Below are 15,844 nucleotides of genomic sequence, written 5' to 3' on the forward strand. Positions count from 1 at the left end.
ACGAGCGGGATGTCCCAACAGCACTGTGGCTCTAGTACACTGAATGGACAAAAGTTTTGGGACAATGAAATCATTAAATGGGTGTTTTATTCAATCCCGTTGCCACAGGTGTATAAAACCCAGCCCCTAGTCCTGCAGTCGGCCTTTCTTCCACACATCAGTGAAAGAACGGGAGGTTCTGAAGAGCTCACTGAACTCCAGCGTGGTTCTGTATGTAATAGGAGACACCGTTGCACCAACAAGTCAGCTGGTGAAATTTAGACCTTCCCTCCTAGATCTTCCTCCATCAGCTGTGAGTGGTGTTATTATTGAACAGTGGAAGAGTTTAGGAGGAACAGCTCACAGAGAGCAGCTCAGCCACAGAGTGTCCAAGTTTATAACAGGGTTGTGGGTTCGATACCCAGGCTCGGCAAGCTGCCACTGTTGTACCCTTGAGCAAGGCCCATCACCGTTACAGAATGGGTGTCAGGGCAGAGTGCTGAGCTGACAGTGTATCTGAGGTCAGTACATGGTCACTATCAGATTGCTTAACTGTGAACATTTACTTCCTTAGTGGGCAGTGGTGTCTCAGTAGTGGTTACAGCTCCGGGCTATTGATAACAGGGTTGTGGGTTCGATACCCAGCCTCGGCAAGCTGCCACTGTTGTACCCTTGAGCAAGGCCCATCACCGTCTCTGCACCCTGGCCGCTGGAGTTGGCTGCCCATTGCTCTGGCAGTGGTGGCTCAGCGGTTACAGCTCCGGGCTATTGATAACAGGGTTGTGGGTTCGATACCCACAACTTTTGTGCCCTTGAGCAAGGCCCATCATCCTCTCTGCACCCGGGGCACTGGAGTTGGCTGCCCATCGCTCTGGGGGTGTGTGTGTGTATGTGTGCTCACTGCCCCTAGTTCACCCCATTTGACCCTAGATGGTTCGCTGTACATAGTACGGGCTCTCGTCGCACTGTAGGCCTATACGCTCTCACAAATACTGCAGGTGATTGTGGAAAGATCTCCTAAAATTACTAGACTTTATTGAAAGCCCGTCGTGGGAGCAGGTGAAGCCTAGATAGACATCTGCCCGCGCTCTTGATTGGTGGCCTCATCTGTGTGCGCAGTCGCCTCTAATAAATCATGTCGCATAAAAATGAGTGAGTTTGAAGTTGTCTAAGAGCATTAACCAAAGCTTTCTTCATGCCAGCTGCTCGGACGGGATCGACGCGTATGACTGTCAATGTGAGATTGGATGGAGCGGCCTCAGATGCGAGACTAATATTGATGTAAGTCTCATACTCTCTGAGGTTTGTTTTCCAAGTACAGGACAATGGCTTTGGGTTTAGCAATGCATTTGGCTATATAATAGCTACCTATTACTGTCCTCCTGCATTCAAACGGCACATTTGTCAAGGCTTTGGAGGCAGAGTTTCTATAGCATGTGAGGGATTCTCAAGGATTTGATTCATTAATAATAGTAAAGGGTCCCAATCTAATCTTTAAAATGGGTTATGGGCCATTACCAATGTGATTTTTATGTTTCCTTACATAATTCAGCTGCACCGCGCGCACACACTGTGTACATTAATGTTAATAAAGCCACTTCAGTTTATGTTAGACATCCCAGGCTGTTACAGCCTACAGGTCCTCAATAAAATCACTTCAAGTATGTGAATAATTTGAGACTCTGGCAGCTTTTGTGGGGGTTTGGGCCTATATTTTTACTAAAGTACAGTTTTACAGTGTGTTTAATGTGGACTTATGATCCAGTTGAACTGAGGATTCTGGAGATTTAAGTTACTTCCTGCACTGAAAGTTGAGGAGGTTTCTCCTGGACGCCCCCCAGTCCAGCCAGCGCAGCATGGAGGATGTGTTCAACTCCATCAGCAGCAGCAGCAGCAGCAGCAGCAGCTCACCTGATTTACCATCATTAAGCCCTGATTTACCACCAAACCAGGTGTTGACCTGAGGAGAACTCTAAATAATACTAGACTCCATGAGGAGAACTTTTGAGATGTTCTAATGATGAACACAGTGGTGGTTATGTTGTAGTAAATTCGGGCTCCTGCAGAGGGCGCTGCACAAGGATAATCAGGCTATTGATACCTGTGGGCTGTGTGAGTGACGGGATACATAGCTTGAGAAGATGTTAGATGTTATTGATTGGCGAAGTGATTTTGAGCATTTGCGCGTGGCCAAAGACCATAGTTTGAAGGAAGCAGCTGAATCTGCAGGTGTGTGGAAGCTTACGGTCATACGGGTCTACCAGCAGTGGCAGAAATCCCTACAGTCTACAGGAAAGTCTCCTCAGAATCGTTGATGGACACGGACCGTCAGCATTTTTCATGGTCAGTCCTCATGGAGACTTTCCTATAGACTGTAGGGATTTCTGCCACTGCTGGTAGACCTGTATGACCGTAAGCTTCCATACACCTGCAGATTCAGCGACTTCCTTCACATTGTGGTCTTTGGCCACGCCCAAATGCTGACAGTCACTCTTTTCAGCCAATCATGAACTGTATCTGCTTTGCAACTCTTCCAATCCAATGAGACCCTCACTGCACTGTACCACCTCTTCTTAATTGATGGATCCCATCAAACACCCCTGCAGGTATTTATAGCCTGATCGTCCTTGTGCAGCGCCATCTGCAGGAGCCTAAAGTTACTACCTCCTTAAACATTCAAGGTGACTAATTTTTTTTATATATTTTTTATACATGACTGTTTTCAAAAATGAATATCGCCCAAACCTTCGTTAAGATGACACCTTGAAATATAGCACCAGGCCTTGCTTTCTTCTTTAAGCCATCAGATGAAAAAGTCGTAAAGATGAAAATGTCTTATTTGAACCTTTTTTTTTTTTTTTTTTTTTTTTTGAACAGAAAATGAAACTCTAATCTTTTATAAGATCCATCCTGTATTAAAGGCTGTTGGCCTTTTGTACCGGGTGTGTTATTTAACACAAGCTGAGATCTAATAAAGGATTGCCGAGACAGCTGTCATGTTTTGCTGTTTCCTTTCTAAAAACCCATTAAAAGTTCATTAGAATTTGCATTTGAAAACTTCTCCTGCACGAAACCTGCAAGGCTGTTCTGAAGCAGATTATACTCTGCTTTCTTTACCGGACTGTTCTGTGTTTCTCCCAAAGGACTTTTCAATCACCAATACCACAGTAATTACGCTACCTTCCTATTCATCATTACCCACTGTCAATACCAGCCTTATACACAGTACATCATAACCCAACTGCCGGCGCACGCTTGAATGACGTGCTTTGTTCTTGGCGTCTCTGGCTGGCTTTAGCCCGCATTGACTTTCCTGTAAAACGAGCGCAGGGAGCTAAAGCGTTGTGAAAGCACTGTACACATTCCTGATTAGAAAGCAAGTGCTTGCTCTAATGCCTAATTGATTTAAAACTCACCACAACCTCAAATGTACCCTGGAGATGAAACAATGGGCTGCTTGCAAAGGCTGCGAGGGAACTTCCTAAGGAGTAAATCATTAGCTGCTGCCTTCTCCACCTAATGACTCATTCTGTGGGATGCACTTTCTTTAAGCCTCAAATTTTCCCCATTAATTCGTTATTAGATTGGGTGGATTAATTAGAATTAAGGCTATAATTTAATCAGGCTGCCGTAAATCACAGGATACGGTCACAGAACTGAACTTTTTTTTTGGAAACGTGCAAAGGTTGGATGGGTGGACTGTGCTGTGGTTTCAGAGAGTAACAGTGTTACAGTACAGTGTGGATGGAGTCGGCCGGTCTTATTAAAATGCTGATGCGGTTGTCTCGTACACCAGTAAGTCCTATTAGTCAACACATATTTGAAATTCTAATTTTTATAATTATAGAAATATTGAAATTACTGATGACATGATTATCAAAGAATTGCTGTATTAAATGAACACAATTGAATTACTTAGTTATGTATTTATAAAATAAATCATATATAAGTCATATATATGAAACTAATTTAAATGTATTAAAATAAAAGGCAAGAAAGGCACAGTAAGCAAACCGAAGCAAAGTCATATAAAACCCTTATGTCTCAATTTTGGATGTTTTTTACTTTTTGACATAATGTGAATCGTCCAGTTGTTCTTTACATTGTCTTTTCATTTCATAATGAATGGACCGATAGAAATGCTCCAAAATGACTCAAAAAATCATTTTACATTGACTTCCATTGAAAATTAAGAAGGTTTTTTCCTTCTCCTGTAAAGCTGCTGTTTTAAAAATACAGCAACTGTATATTTGCTGTGTTGTCATAGTGAGCACTATGCACACCAGATTCTATTGATTTTGCACCATTAAGAAAGCATAAATGACTGCAGTATGAGTGTGTTCAGATGACCGCTGTTTTTTGTTCCTTAAAAAGGGGTAGGGTGAAGATGATAAACAATAAAAAGTGAAAATAGCAGAATGAAATATGAATATACCTGAACATACCTGAATTTCCTTCTCCTCTCATTTTAATGTCTTAAAATGTCATAAATTCCCATTTTCACCGTCCATAATTTTTACCCACCACCTCACTAACTCATTCATATCTCTCAGTCCTATGGCCGCTTATCAGAAGGAGGTCTGGCCTTCTGTCTTAAAACAGAAGTCATCTAAACTCCAATCCAAATTTCTCTGCATTCTACAAATCATAAAAAGTTTCCTCCCACACAATCATATGCTGATGACATCATCCAAAACTCGAAAATAAAAAGTTTTAGCTGCTTTGGAAAATGTAGAAAACCAAAATAATAACTTTTGGCATATGCTAAAATGATGGGACGCAACCGACTGATCGGCTTGGTTGTTGCCAAGACAGACACAAAAAAGATTGGAGGAGTGAGTCTCCTTATTAAAGCTAATTAAAAAACAAATTGGGGGCTAATAAAACAATACATTTTAGCAATCTGACCATTTAATGCAATCCATAGTAATCATCATATCCCAAATGCCTTGTATATGCTTTATGTATGCCTTATAGTAGAGTGCTTGTTATTCTCTTCCTCTGTGTGTAATGATTTAGTCGTTAAGTTTGTTTGATACTAATTGCTGATTTACTGAACTAGGCTGATTGATTATACAGATTGCTGAAGTAAGGGAAAGACTGGGTAATTCCACCAAACTACTGCTGATGTAGTTTTATAGCACCAATGAAAAACTAGCGTTTGTGTCTTGGCTGGTCAACTAGCCTTAAAATAATGGAAAAGCTGAGCAGTTTCACCAATTTACTGCTAATATAACCTTGTAGCGCCAATGGAAAGCCAGTGTTTGTATCTTGGCTGAATGGCTATTCCTGAAGTAAGGGAAACACTCAGCTGTTCAACCAAACTACAGCTACAGTAGCCTCATAGCTAACAATAGTAAAGTAGCGTTTACGTCTTGGACGATTGATTATTCCTGAATAATGTATTTCCTCCAAACTACTGCTCTAATAGCCTCATAGCGCCAATGGAGAACTAGTATTGGCTGGTCAACTATCCATGTAATTGGAGAAGAACTATACAGTTCTGCCAAACTACTGCTCATATTTCTTTGTAGCGCCAATGGTAAGCCAGTGTTTGTTTCTTGGCTGAATGGCTATTCCTGAAGTAAGGGGATAGCTGCACCAAACTGCAGCTACAGTTGCCTCATAGCACCAATGGAAAACTAGTGTTTTTGTCCTGGCTGGTCAGCTATTCTTGCATTAAGGGAAAAACTATGCAGTTCCACCTATCCACAGCTACAGGAGCCTCATAGTTTACAATAGAAAAGTAGTGTTTATGTCTTGGCTGATTGATTATTCCTGAAGAAAGGTAAAAAAAACTACTAGCAATTCCACCAAACTACTGCTCTAATAGCTGGCCAACTGTCCTTAAAATAGGGGGAAAACTATGCAGTTCTGTCAAACTACTGCTAATATAACCTCATAGTGTCTGTGGATAACCAGTGTTTGTGTCTTGGCTGATTTGGCTGTTCCTAAAGTAATGGAAAAACTTAGCTGTTCTGCCAAACTTCAGCTCTAATAGCCTCATACCAACAATGGAAAACTAGTGTTTTTGTTTTGGCTGGTCAACTGTCATTAGAATAGGGGGGAAACTATGAAGTTCCACCAAACTACAGCTACAGTAGCTTCATAGTTTACAATAGGAAAGTAGCATTATGTCTTGGCTGATTGATTATTTTTGAATAAAGGTAAAGAAACTGTGCATTTCCTCCAAACTACAGCTCTAATAGCCTCATAGTACCAAATGAGAACTAGTGTTTGTGTCTTGGCTGGTCAACTAGCCTTGAACTAAGGAAAAAGCTGTGCAATTCCACCAAACTGTGGAATTTCCAATGGAAAGCCAGTGTTTGTATCTTGGCTGATTTGGCTGTTCCTAAAGTAATGGAAAAACTCAGCTGTTCCACCAAACTGCAGCTACAGTAGCCTCATAGTTTACAATTTAAAAAAAGTAGCATTTACGTCTTGGCCGATTGATTATTCCCGAATAATGCATTTCCTCCAAACTACTGCTCTAATAGCCTCATAGCGCCAATGGAGAACTAGTGTTGGCTGGTCAACTATCCATGAAATTGGAGAAAAACTATACAATTCTGCCAAACTACTGCTAATATAACCTCATAGTGTCTGTGGATAACCAGTGTTTGAGTCTTGGCTGATTTGACTGTTACTAAAGTAATGGAAAAACTCTGCAATTCCACCAATCTACAGCTACAGTAGCCTCAAGGGACCAATGGAGACCTAGTGTTTGTGACTTGGCTGGTCAACTGTCCTTAAAATAAGGGAAAACCAAGCAGTTCCCCCAAACTACAGCTACAGTAGCCTCATAGTTTCTAATGGATAAGTAGTGTTTATGTGCAAATCTGACAAACAGCTGTTGAACACATGTGGATATCTTGTCTATCCTCTTGTTTCATCTACAGGACTGTGAATCCCGGCCTTGTCTGAACGGGGGTTCCTGCGTGGACCTTCTGGATAAATACGCCTGCATATGCATCGAGGGCTACAGCGGCAAACAGTGCGAGGTGGACCTGGACGTTTGTCTGCAGAAGGCTCTGAACTTCTCCCTCTGCTTTAACGGCGGAACTTGCCTGGACGGCCCTGGATCCAACTTTACATGCAGGTGAACGAGTGGATCACGTGTGTAGAATGGCTGATTTCTAGAAGGCCATAATTGCTTTGGCCTCCAGTCTGGAAACATCTGGTCTTAGCTTCAGTCGCTTTTAATCACGGGTTTGTATGCATCATCTTAATTCCGGCCTTTCAAGAGGGCAGCATATATCCCAATCTATTTGCCTCCTTTCTCTCCAATTAAAGGTCTGCTGGGTTGCCAGAGTGATGATTATGAAGCAGCTGCTGCAGCGCGATCGTTTAAGTGTGTTCGAGTAAAAATGGCACCATGGTGTGTATCCCAACTTGCCCAGTACTCCCTCATTATGGCCTTTTAGGCATAACACAATATCCTTGGGGGATTGATTCCTTCCCCTTGGTCCAGACCTGCTGATTAGCTAAGCACTAATGCTGTCTGCTGTTTCCCGTCATGACAGAAAGACAGGTGCAGAGACAGACAGACAGATTTCTGAGGTCCTGAGGAAACAGCAGACAGCATTAGTGAAATAGCAACCACTTGGAACAGTATAGCAACCATTTGGGATGCCACAGTAACTACTCCACAACTACATAGCAACCACTTGGAACAGCATAGCAATGGCCTGGCAACCACTTTGGGATACCATGGCAACTACGTCGCAAGAGCATAGAAACTGCCTAGGAACCTCTTAGCAATGGCCTGACAACCACTTGGGATACCATGGCAACTACAATACAACGTCATAGTAACTGCCTAGCAACTTCATAGCAACTGCCTAGCAACTTCATAGCAATGGCCTGGCAACTTCATAGCAATGGCCTAGCAACTTCATAGCAATGGCCTAGCAACTTCATAGCAACTGCCTAGCAACGTTAGAGCAATGGCCTGGCAACTTCATAGCAATGGCCTGGCAATCACTTGGGAAACCATGGCAACTTTGTCGCAACAGCATAGCAGCTGCCTAGCAACTCCATAGCAGAACCGTAGCAAACATTTAGCAACAGCACAGTTAACACTTGGAACTGCACAGCAACCACCTAGCAACCCCATAGCAACCACCTCAGGAAATTCAGTTTTCTTCTTCATAATTATTATTCTTATTATTTTTACATAAGAGTTTTAATGATGGGCCTTTTAAAACACTGCTGTGTCAGTGCTCATCAAAGGCTTGAGCTCTTAGCCGCAGACACATGGCACGCTCTACATCCCAGTTCATTAAAATTACACAACTGCTACTGGCTCTCACTTAATTATGGGATGGCAGACCGAAGTGATCCTTCCCCTTTCTTACAGACTACTTTTCTCTGCATACTTTTGGCCCCAGACTTTCAAGCTAGCTTGAGGCATGACTGTGAGACAGCCGCCTAGCAACAGCACCCAAAAGCCCTCAGGGTACTTTGGAGAAGGCATCGCTTTTATTTCATCACTGTTTGTAGTCTGCTTGGTATTTCTGTTCCATGTGGTGCATAAGTCATGTCAACATTGACATGTCTTATAGAGTACAGTACAAGCTGCACCAGGCAGCGACCTTTCTGATTCTCCATGTTTGAAAGCTCTACTCATCTCCACACGATCTCAGGCGTCACGCTGGGCCATAAACATTTTCTGATTAATCCGCAGATACTAAAAAAGTCTAAAGCCCTATCCGGACGGGATTAGGTGTAGCAATGCCGTCATTTTACTACAGGAGGTCTGACCGATCCAGTCATGCTGCAAGCCATGGCACCCAGGGCCCCAAGACAGCACAATTGCAGTGTGGTCTCCAGTGCTGACCGATGCATCACAGCCAGGTACACGGCACCTTTGGTTGCACAGCGTTACATCAGCAGGAAACCCTTTACAAGCAAAGCTATCACCAGAAAGCCTCACCTAGCCAGGCTACATTCATGCTTGACTAAGTTCTGGACGCCTTGACCCTTTGACCCTTCTCTTGTCCTTCACTCTGTCTTCGACTTGCCCTAGTTGAGAATCAGTGCAGGGTGAGTTTTGTGCCTGTGGCCTTCAGGTTCATCAGGTTCTTTTCAGCAAGCTGGACGCCAACGACCAGATGCAATAAATGGACAAAAGTTTTGGGACACCTGCTCGTTCAATGCCATTTAATGTTATTTTTAATTTTAATGACCGCTGTGAACAGAATCTGGTCAAAGTAGATCACCTCCGGTCAAATCCAGTCACCTTTTCAAGCTCTGCCCACAAATGTTCTATGGGATTGAGATTAGGGATTGCATTCAGTGACAAGAGCGTTGGTGAGGGCAGGATGTTGTGAGGATGATTCTCCTCCCAATTCTAATCCCTAAGTACTGGATGGGGCACCATCAATAGGTGCAACTTCATTTAAAAGTGGTGTCCATAAGTATTTGGACATGACATATTAGGAACGTGACTCAGTGCAGCCGTAATATGTGCTCGCAACGTGCCGGAAATTAGCGTTCAGTTTACGAAGGCTGCGGTGAAATGCTTATGAGACGCAGGGTTTTAAATGTGCAGTGATAAAGTGGAGCTGTCAACAAACTCTGATCAAAAGGAACACGGCAAGCTCAGTAACGAAGAGACAGCAGCGTTAATCAGTGTAGTTCTTTCCCACCAGACGTTATACAAGGGTGTACTGTATTATACAACTCTCTGGCTCAAAAAATAGAACATGGCAAACAATGACTCGCATCTCAAGAACATATTGTGGACGTATTGCGGCATGTAGTGCACTGTATCTCCTCACCCACGTACACGGCACTGAGGGCTGAAGCGCCGCTCACTGCTGTTGTGAAAGGTAGGCTCACGGTGACGTACATCTGTGCCTCTACAGCTTATTTACACGTGGGTTTAAGGGGTGGAGGAGGTTCATGCAAAACTCGCCAAGCAGAATACTGAACATGTAATCAGCTACACCGCCAGTACCTCCACCCTTGTCTACACAATCCTCCCACGTGTAGCATGATCCTCCCTCAAACCCTCATGTACGTAGAAGCTGTGCTTGGGCCTCCACAATTAACATGCATGTAGAAAATGTAGAAATGCATTTTTCATGTGTGCGTATGATAATAACACGTTGACCATCTGTCTACTAAATCATTTTTATTCAGAATTTCATCCCGTTTTTATTTATTGATCACCTTCATTTATCCAGTCATTTATTTCTGTACCCCGTTTTCTACCCAATATAGAAGTCTAATTACCCAATCCCGTCCATGTGAATTCCCCCTAACACCAGCAATGCTCCCAACACTAGGAGGGTGAAGCCTAGCACCTGTGTCCTCCGACACACGTGAAGCCAACCTCCAGCTCTGTATACGCCCGCTGATGTAGCGCCGCTAGATATTCAAAATATTTAGAGCTTTTGGAGATTCGATCACGTTCGGCTTTTATTTGTCTGCATGATGAAGAAAGATTGGTACCAACACCCCCAAGGCACATTGTGATTGGATTGTGGTCAGATGGTGGTCGGGTTGTGGTGTGGTCGGATTGTGGTGTGGTCGGATTGTGATCGGATTGTGATCGGATTGTGAACGGATTGTGAAAGGATCGGATCGTGATCAGATCGTGAATGGATAGTGATTGGATGTGATCGTGATCAGATCGTGATTGGATCGGATTGTGATCGGGATTGTGATTGGGATTGGATTGTGATTGGATTGTGATTGTATCGTGAACGGATCGTGAACAGATCGTGTTTAGATCGTGAATGGATAGTGATCGGATTGTGGTGTGGTCGGATTGTGGTGTGGTCGGATTGGATTGTGATCGGATTGTGATTGGAACGTGAATGGATCAGATCGTGATCAGATCGTGAATGGATAGTGATTGGATTGGATCGTGATCGGATCGGATTGTGATCGGATCGGATTGTGATTGTGATTGGATTGTGATTGGATCGTGAACGGATCGTGTTTAGATCATGAATGGATAGTGATTGGATTGGATCGTGATCGGATCATAATTGGATCGGATCGTGATCGGATCGTGATAAGGGTCCGATTTAAAAATATCCTTTTTTTGGGTTCACACTGGTCTGAAAAAATCTGATCTGTCCAATTTTGTCAAAAAACTAAATTGGGTAAATGGTAAAGTGAATTTTCTAGATACTACATCACTGCCTACAATTAAAACCAGACGTTTATATACACTGTATAAAAAATATATTTTCTTACTGTCTGATCTTAAATCAGACTTTTGAGTCAGTTAGGATTACCAAGATAGTTTGTTTACGAGCTCACAGGCTTATATACTTTTCTCAGTATCTGATAGCAGTGGGCTGTATTTCTAGGGCCAAACTATTTGGGTACCCTTCCACAAGCTTTTCACAATAAATAGTTGGCCGAAATTTTGGCCCATTCCTCCAGACAGAACAGATGTAAGCGAGTCAGGATTGTAGGCCACATTGATCACACACACCTTTTCAAGCTCTGCCCACAAATGTTCTATGGGATTGAGATCAGGGCTTTATGATGGACCAACTACAGGTGCAATGCACTCATCCTTACCGGTAGAGGCAAGCAGAATTACAGAGTCTGTCGTATTTTCTGAGAACCATCTATTGCTCCACCACGTTGTAGAACCCTCACCGTCCCTCTAAACTGGACAATTCTGTGAAGATACCATTAAATGGAATGGAAATTAAATGGAAATGATGGACGCATTGGTGAGGTGAGGCTTTTGATGGAGACTGGAGACTCATTTTAATGACCGCTGTGAACAGAATCTGGTCAAAGTAGATCACCGCCGGTCAAATCCAGTCACCTTTTCAAGCTCTGCCCACAAATGTTCTATGGGATTGAGATCAGGGCTTTGTGATGGCCGTTCCACAACAGTGACTTTGTTGACCTGAAGCCACTTTGCAGCTAATTTGGCAGTATGATTAGGGTCATCGTCCATTTGGAAGACTCATTTGGGCCCAATCTTTATCTTCTCGGCTGATGCCTTGAGATGTTGCTTCAACATTTCCATATAATGTTTTCTTTGCTCATGTTGCACACCAGTCCCTCCTGCAGCAGTTAGGATGGAAGTCATTCGTTTGCTCAAGAACTCAAGAATTAGCCAGTGATGTTTGTCAAGTCAACATAGTGTCATTTCGTTGACTGGACACAAGTACAGATGCCTTCATTCCGTACATCATGGCCCATCTGCTAACACAGAGCCTGCGTCAACTAAGGAACACCCATGTGTCTGTCATGTGCAGTCAGATAATTGAAAACCATCTTAATAATTTGAGGAGCTGCTTTAATATTCACTGTTTTCTGACAAACTTTTCACTAATGAGGTGTTTCTCAGCTTGAGCACCATCTGGGAGGTACAGTTTCCACAAGCTTACATGACCATATGTCTTCAATTCCATTCCCCCCACCTTCTTTTTTTAAACGGTAGCTGTTTCTGGCAGGCTCAAGGCTATGGCACGACAAGTCGCAACCACTCTTTATCATCCTTCTTTCAAGAGGAGACTTTATTTTGACAGGCCGATGTTGTTTTTTCTGCAGTGTTTAAAGGCAGCTTCTCTTTATACCAGGTGTCCAGCAGGTTTCGCGGGGGATTTCTGTGAGGTGGACGTGAACGAGTGCTGCTCGGAGCCTTGCTTTCACGGCGCCATCTGCCAAGACCTCGTCAATGGCTACCAGTGCCACTGTCGACCAGGTGAGCAACCCCTGCTTGAATTCCTATTCATCCAGCCACGCAGTCCTGCAGCCAGCTTCGCAAATGACTTTCGCTTTTCTGCTGGGTCGGAGGGGCAAGTTCTGCTGATCTCTGCTGCTGCTGACTTTGAACAGAATACATTTTTAGATATGATTATGACCACATTTTAATCTTATAGGCAGCTAAAACTGGAGCCTTAAACCTACCAGAAACAAATCTGATGGCGCTATGAGGTGGCGCTAGAGTTGCCAAAGGCCCTGTGACCTCGTATTATCCTGATACTTGAGCCACAATAGTATCTTACTTATTTTTATATATTTATATATTATATATTTTATAGGTTTGTAATATGCTGGATGTTGCAGTATCACATGTAACTCCGATTTAAAAAGATCCTTTTTTGGGTTCACACTGGTCTAAAAAAATCTGATCTGTCCAACTGTGTCAAAAAACTAAATCAGGTAAATGGTAAATGCTGTACCATGCTTTATATAGTCAGTAAAACACTGATTATCCAGACCATCTGTAATGCCAACTGTTGGTATCCAAGTTTCCATTACATACATACATACACTGATTAGCCATAACATTAAAACCACTGCCAGGTGACGTGAAGAACACTGATGATCTGCTGATGATCTGGATATTTTCGGCAGCAAGCCTAGAACAGTCAGTTCTTGAAGGTGATGGAGGTGTTGAAGCAGGAGAAATGGCCAGGCAGAAGAACCAAACTGGGACGTCTGGTTCTTCTAGACGACTGGGTCAGAACATCTTCATCATCATCATTAAACATCAGGCAGGTCTTGTGGAGGGATTCCCAGTATACAGTGGTCAGTTCCTACCAAAAAAAGAAAGTTCTCCAAGAAAGGACAGCCAAAGGGGTTGTTGGCACCTCGGATTCATTGATGCTCATAGATGCCCCACCTCACAACGTACAGCTCTTAAAGGATCTCATAGAACACTCTCAGAAGTCTTGTGGAGGCCATATTTCAACGGGTCAGAGCTGAGCTGATTTGGCACGATATCAGCCAGGGGGTTTCATGTTATAGCTGATTGGTGTATAGGTCGAAAGTATTGATTATTAGGACTCAATCCGGGCTGTTTTGCTCGCCACTGCCACGATCCAACTAGCCAGTTATGATCTTTAGGAAGTGCTATGATGCTGCTGGTCAGTTTTGTAGATGTTTAGATGTCGTCTTCGGTCTACAAGCTAAAGTACAAACGAAGGTTAACTAAAGACCCCAGCTTCGCTTCTTTTTCCTTTTGGTTGTTCAGAAATCACTTACCCACACCCACCCCCCTCCCCGCTCAGCCTTCCCTCGGGAGTAATTCGCTCTCCAAGGCTACAGAGACAGACACAATCCTGCAAGAGCATTAAAATGTATTCAGCCCTCTTCGCGAGTGCATATGCTCCTGCGAAAGAGGCGAAGCAAATCAATATGGAGGAACACGATTGATATTCACTTCAGAGTGGGGAAAAAAGGAGCGAAAGTGGAGCGAGAGCGCGAGAGGGAGGGGAAGTTGACTGGTGCGGTCTTAGCATGTCACTCTGTGTTTTTCTTCTTCCCTCAGTTTTTTTTAACATCTTCTTCCTGGCAGGTTGGACAGGCCTTCACTGTGAGGATGACATTAATGAGTGCCTGCCGCAGCCGTGCGACCAGGGGATGTGCATCCAGAACGAACCGGGCCACGGCTACACCTGTTTCTGTCGGCCCGGATTTGTGGTGAGCTTCTCCTCCTCCTCCTCTTCTTCCTTCCTCTTCGTCTCCTGGCAGCGTTTATTGCTCACAAATATTTGTTTTGCCTTTTTTCGTCACTTTTGCAGCATCGCAGTGGCTGTTTATTTATTATCCCTCAGGTGATGTCTAAAACTGCCCGCTCCTGGCCAGTGTCAGTGAACTGTCCGTGGTGCTGATCTTATAGAGGTAAACAGTCTAACAACCAGTATTGCTGGCCAGTATCATTTAATGTGGTCAACAACTAGCTAATATTAGACTTCTCGAGCTGATCTGATTAGCTCTTGTCAGTCGGGAATGGTTAAGGCCAGAGCAAACCGACCAGACTGTAGCATTTGGGTCATAGAGGTCAGGAAATGCAGGTCACAGTATGAAGCAGAGGTCAACCAAGATTGGTAAAGAAACAGTGACTTCACCCAGAACACTGCCAGGAAACTGAGGTGCTTAGGAGGAGTCCTAATCAGTCTAATCATAGACAGCACCTGTGTGCTGGAGATGAGTCTCAGGTGAAGGGTGGAGCTTAGCCCTTGCACATTGACGCACATTGGCCAGCAGAGGGAGACGTTAAACAAGTCGGCCATGACTTCCAACAGACTTTTCCATAGGCAGCTGAGCATCCACCGAAACTCTGCTCATGCTTTTCTGGTTAGCATAGCGAACTTCTCACCGATTCCACTGTTTAGCTCGTTTTTGCTAAGGACATCAATAATGGCATCGTTTTGGACGGTGCTGCTCTGCAATCATGCGAACCGTGAGAAGAAGAAGAAAAACACAGGCTTGTCTTCATTTTCCAGTCTCCAGTTTTCCCAGAAAGCTTTTATTATCCACTAGAGGAGCTCTGACACATGCGCTTGGGCGGCCAAACGCCCATTTTCTGGCTTGAGGCGAATGCCTGGAAAAACACGATCTGTGTTCCAAAGGCTATGTTGCAGCCGCTGTGTTATAGAAGTTGGTTCCAAAGTGAAGGACCCTTCGTATGCAGCCTATAAATGCAGCCTAGGGCATTTTGGAGGATGCAACTGATGTAGCTTTCCTGGTTGCAGTTCTCGGCACGCAAATGCACCACAAAAAAGGTGGACAATTACACCTCCAGAGCAGAATTAGTTTAAAAATCGTAGCTTTTATCATTATTATTATTTATCTTCGAAAAGAAAAGAAAAAAAGAGTCCTGGTTGGACTGTTCCATCTGTGTGATCAATAGGCTGCTAAGAAGTTTTCATAGGACAGTCCTACAGAAGATCCGCCCTTCCTCAGTTGCAGCTATGGGGATGTGAATCTGGAAGGGTCCAAAAGTAGCGAACGATTGCAGAGTACAGTAAAAAACAGAGGGTTATTCAGTCTGTAATGTTCTCAGAGGACGATGGAGAAAAAACAGATTTGGTTGATCTGGAAGGGAAAAAACTCGCAGAGGAGCCTCCCATGAAAAAGAGAGATACCCCAG

The 15,844-nt window shown here is 43.6% G+C and overlaps 1 protein-coding gene across 1 annotated transcript in view; it reads left to right on the forward strand.

Moving 5' to 3' along the window:
• eys (eyes shut homolog) overlaps positions 1–15,844 on the forward strand; it is a 334,776-nt gene that overhangs the window by 159,533 nt on the left and 159,399 nt on the right. The window contains exons 27-30 of the mRNA XM_072669909.1: positions 1,182–1,260; positions 6,879–7,078; positions 12,543–12,667; positions 14,267–14,391. Of these exons, the coding sequence (XP_072526010.1) occupies positions 1,182–1,260; positions 6,879–7,078; positions 12,543–12,667; positions 14,267–14,391 (529 nt within the window). The remainder of the gene's footprint in view (positions 1–1,181; positions 1,261–6,878; positions 7,079–12,542; positions 12,668–14,266; positions 14,392–15,844) is intronic.

Source organism: Salminus brasiliensis, chromosome 24 (genome assembly GCF_030463535.1).
Source record: "Salminus brasiliensis chromosome 24, fSalBra1.hap2, whole genome shotgun sequence".
Classification (NCBI taxonomy): domain Eukaryota; kingdom Metazoa; phylum Chordata; class Actinopteri; order Characiformes; family Bryconidae; genus Salminus; species Salminus brasiliensis.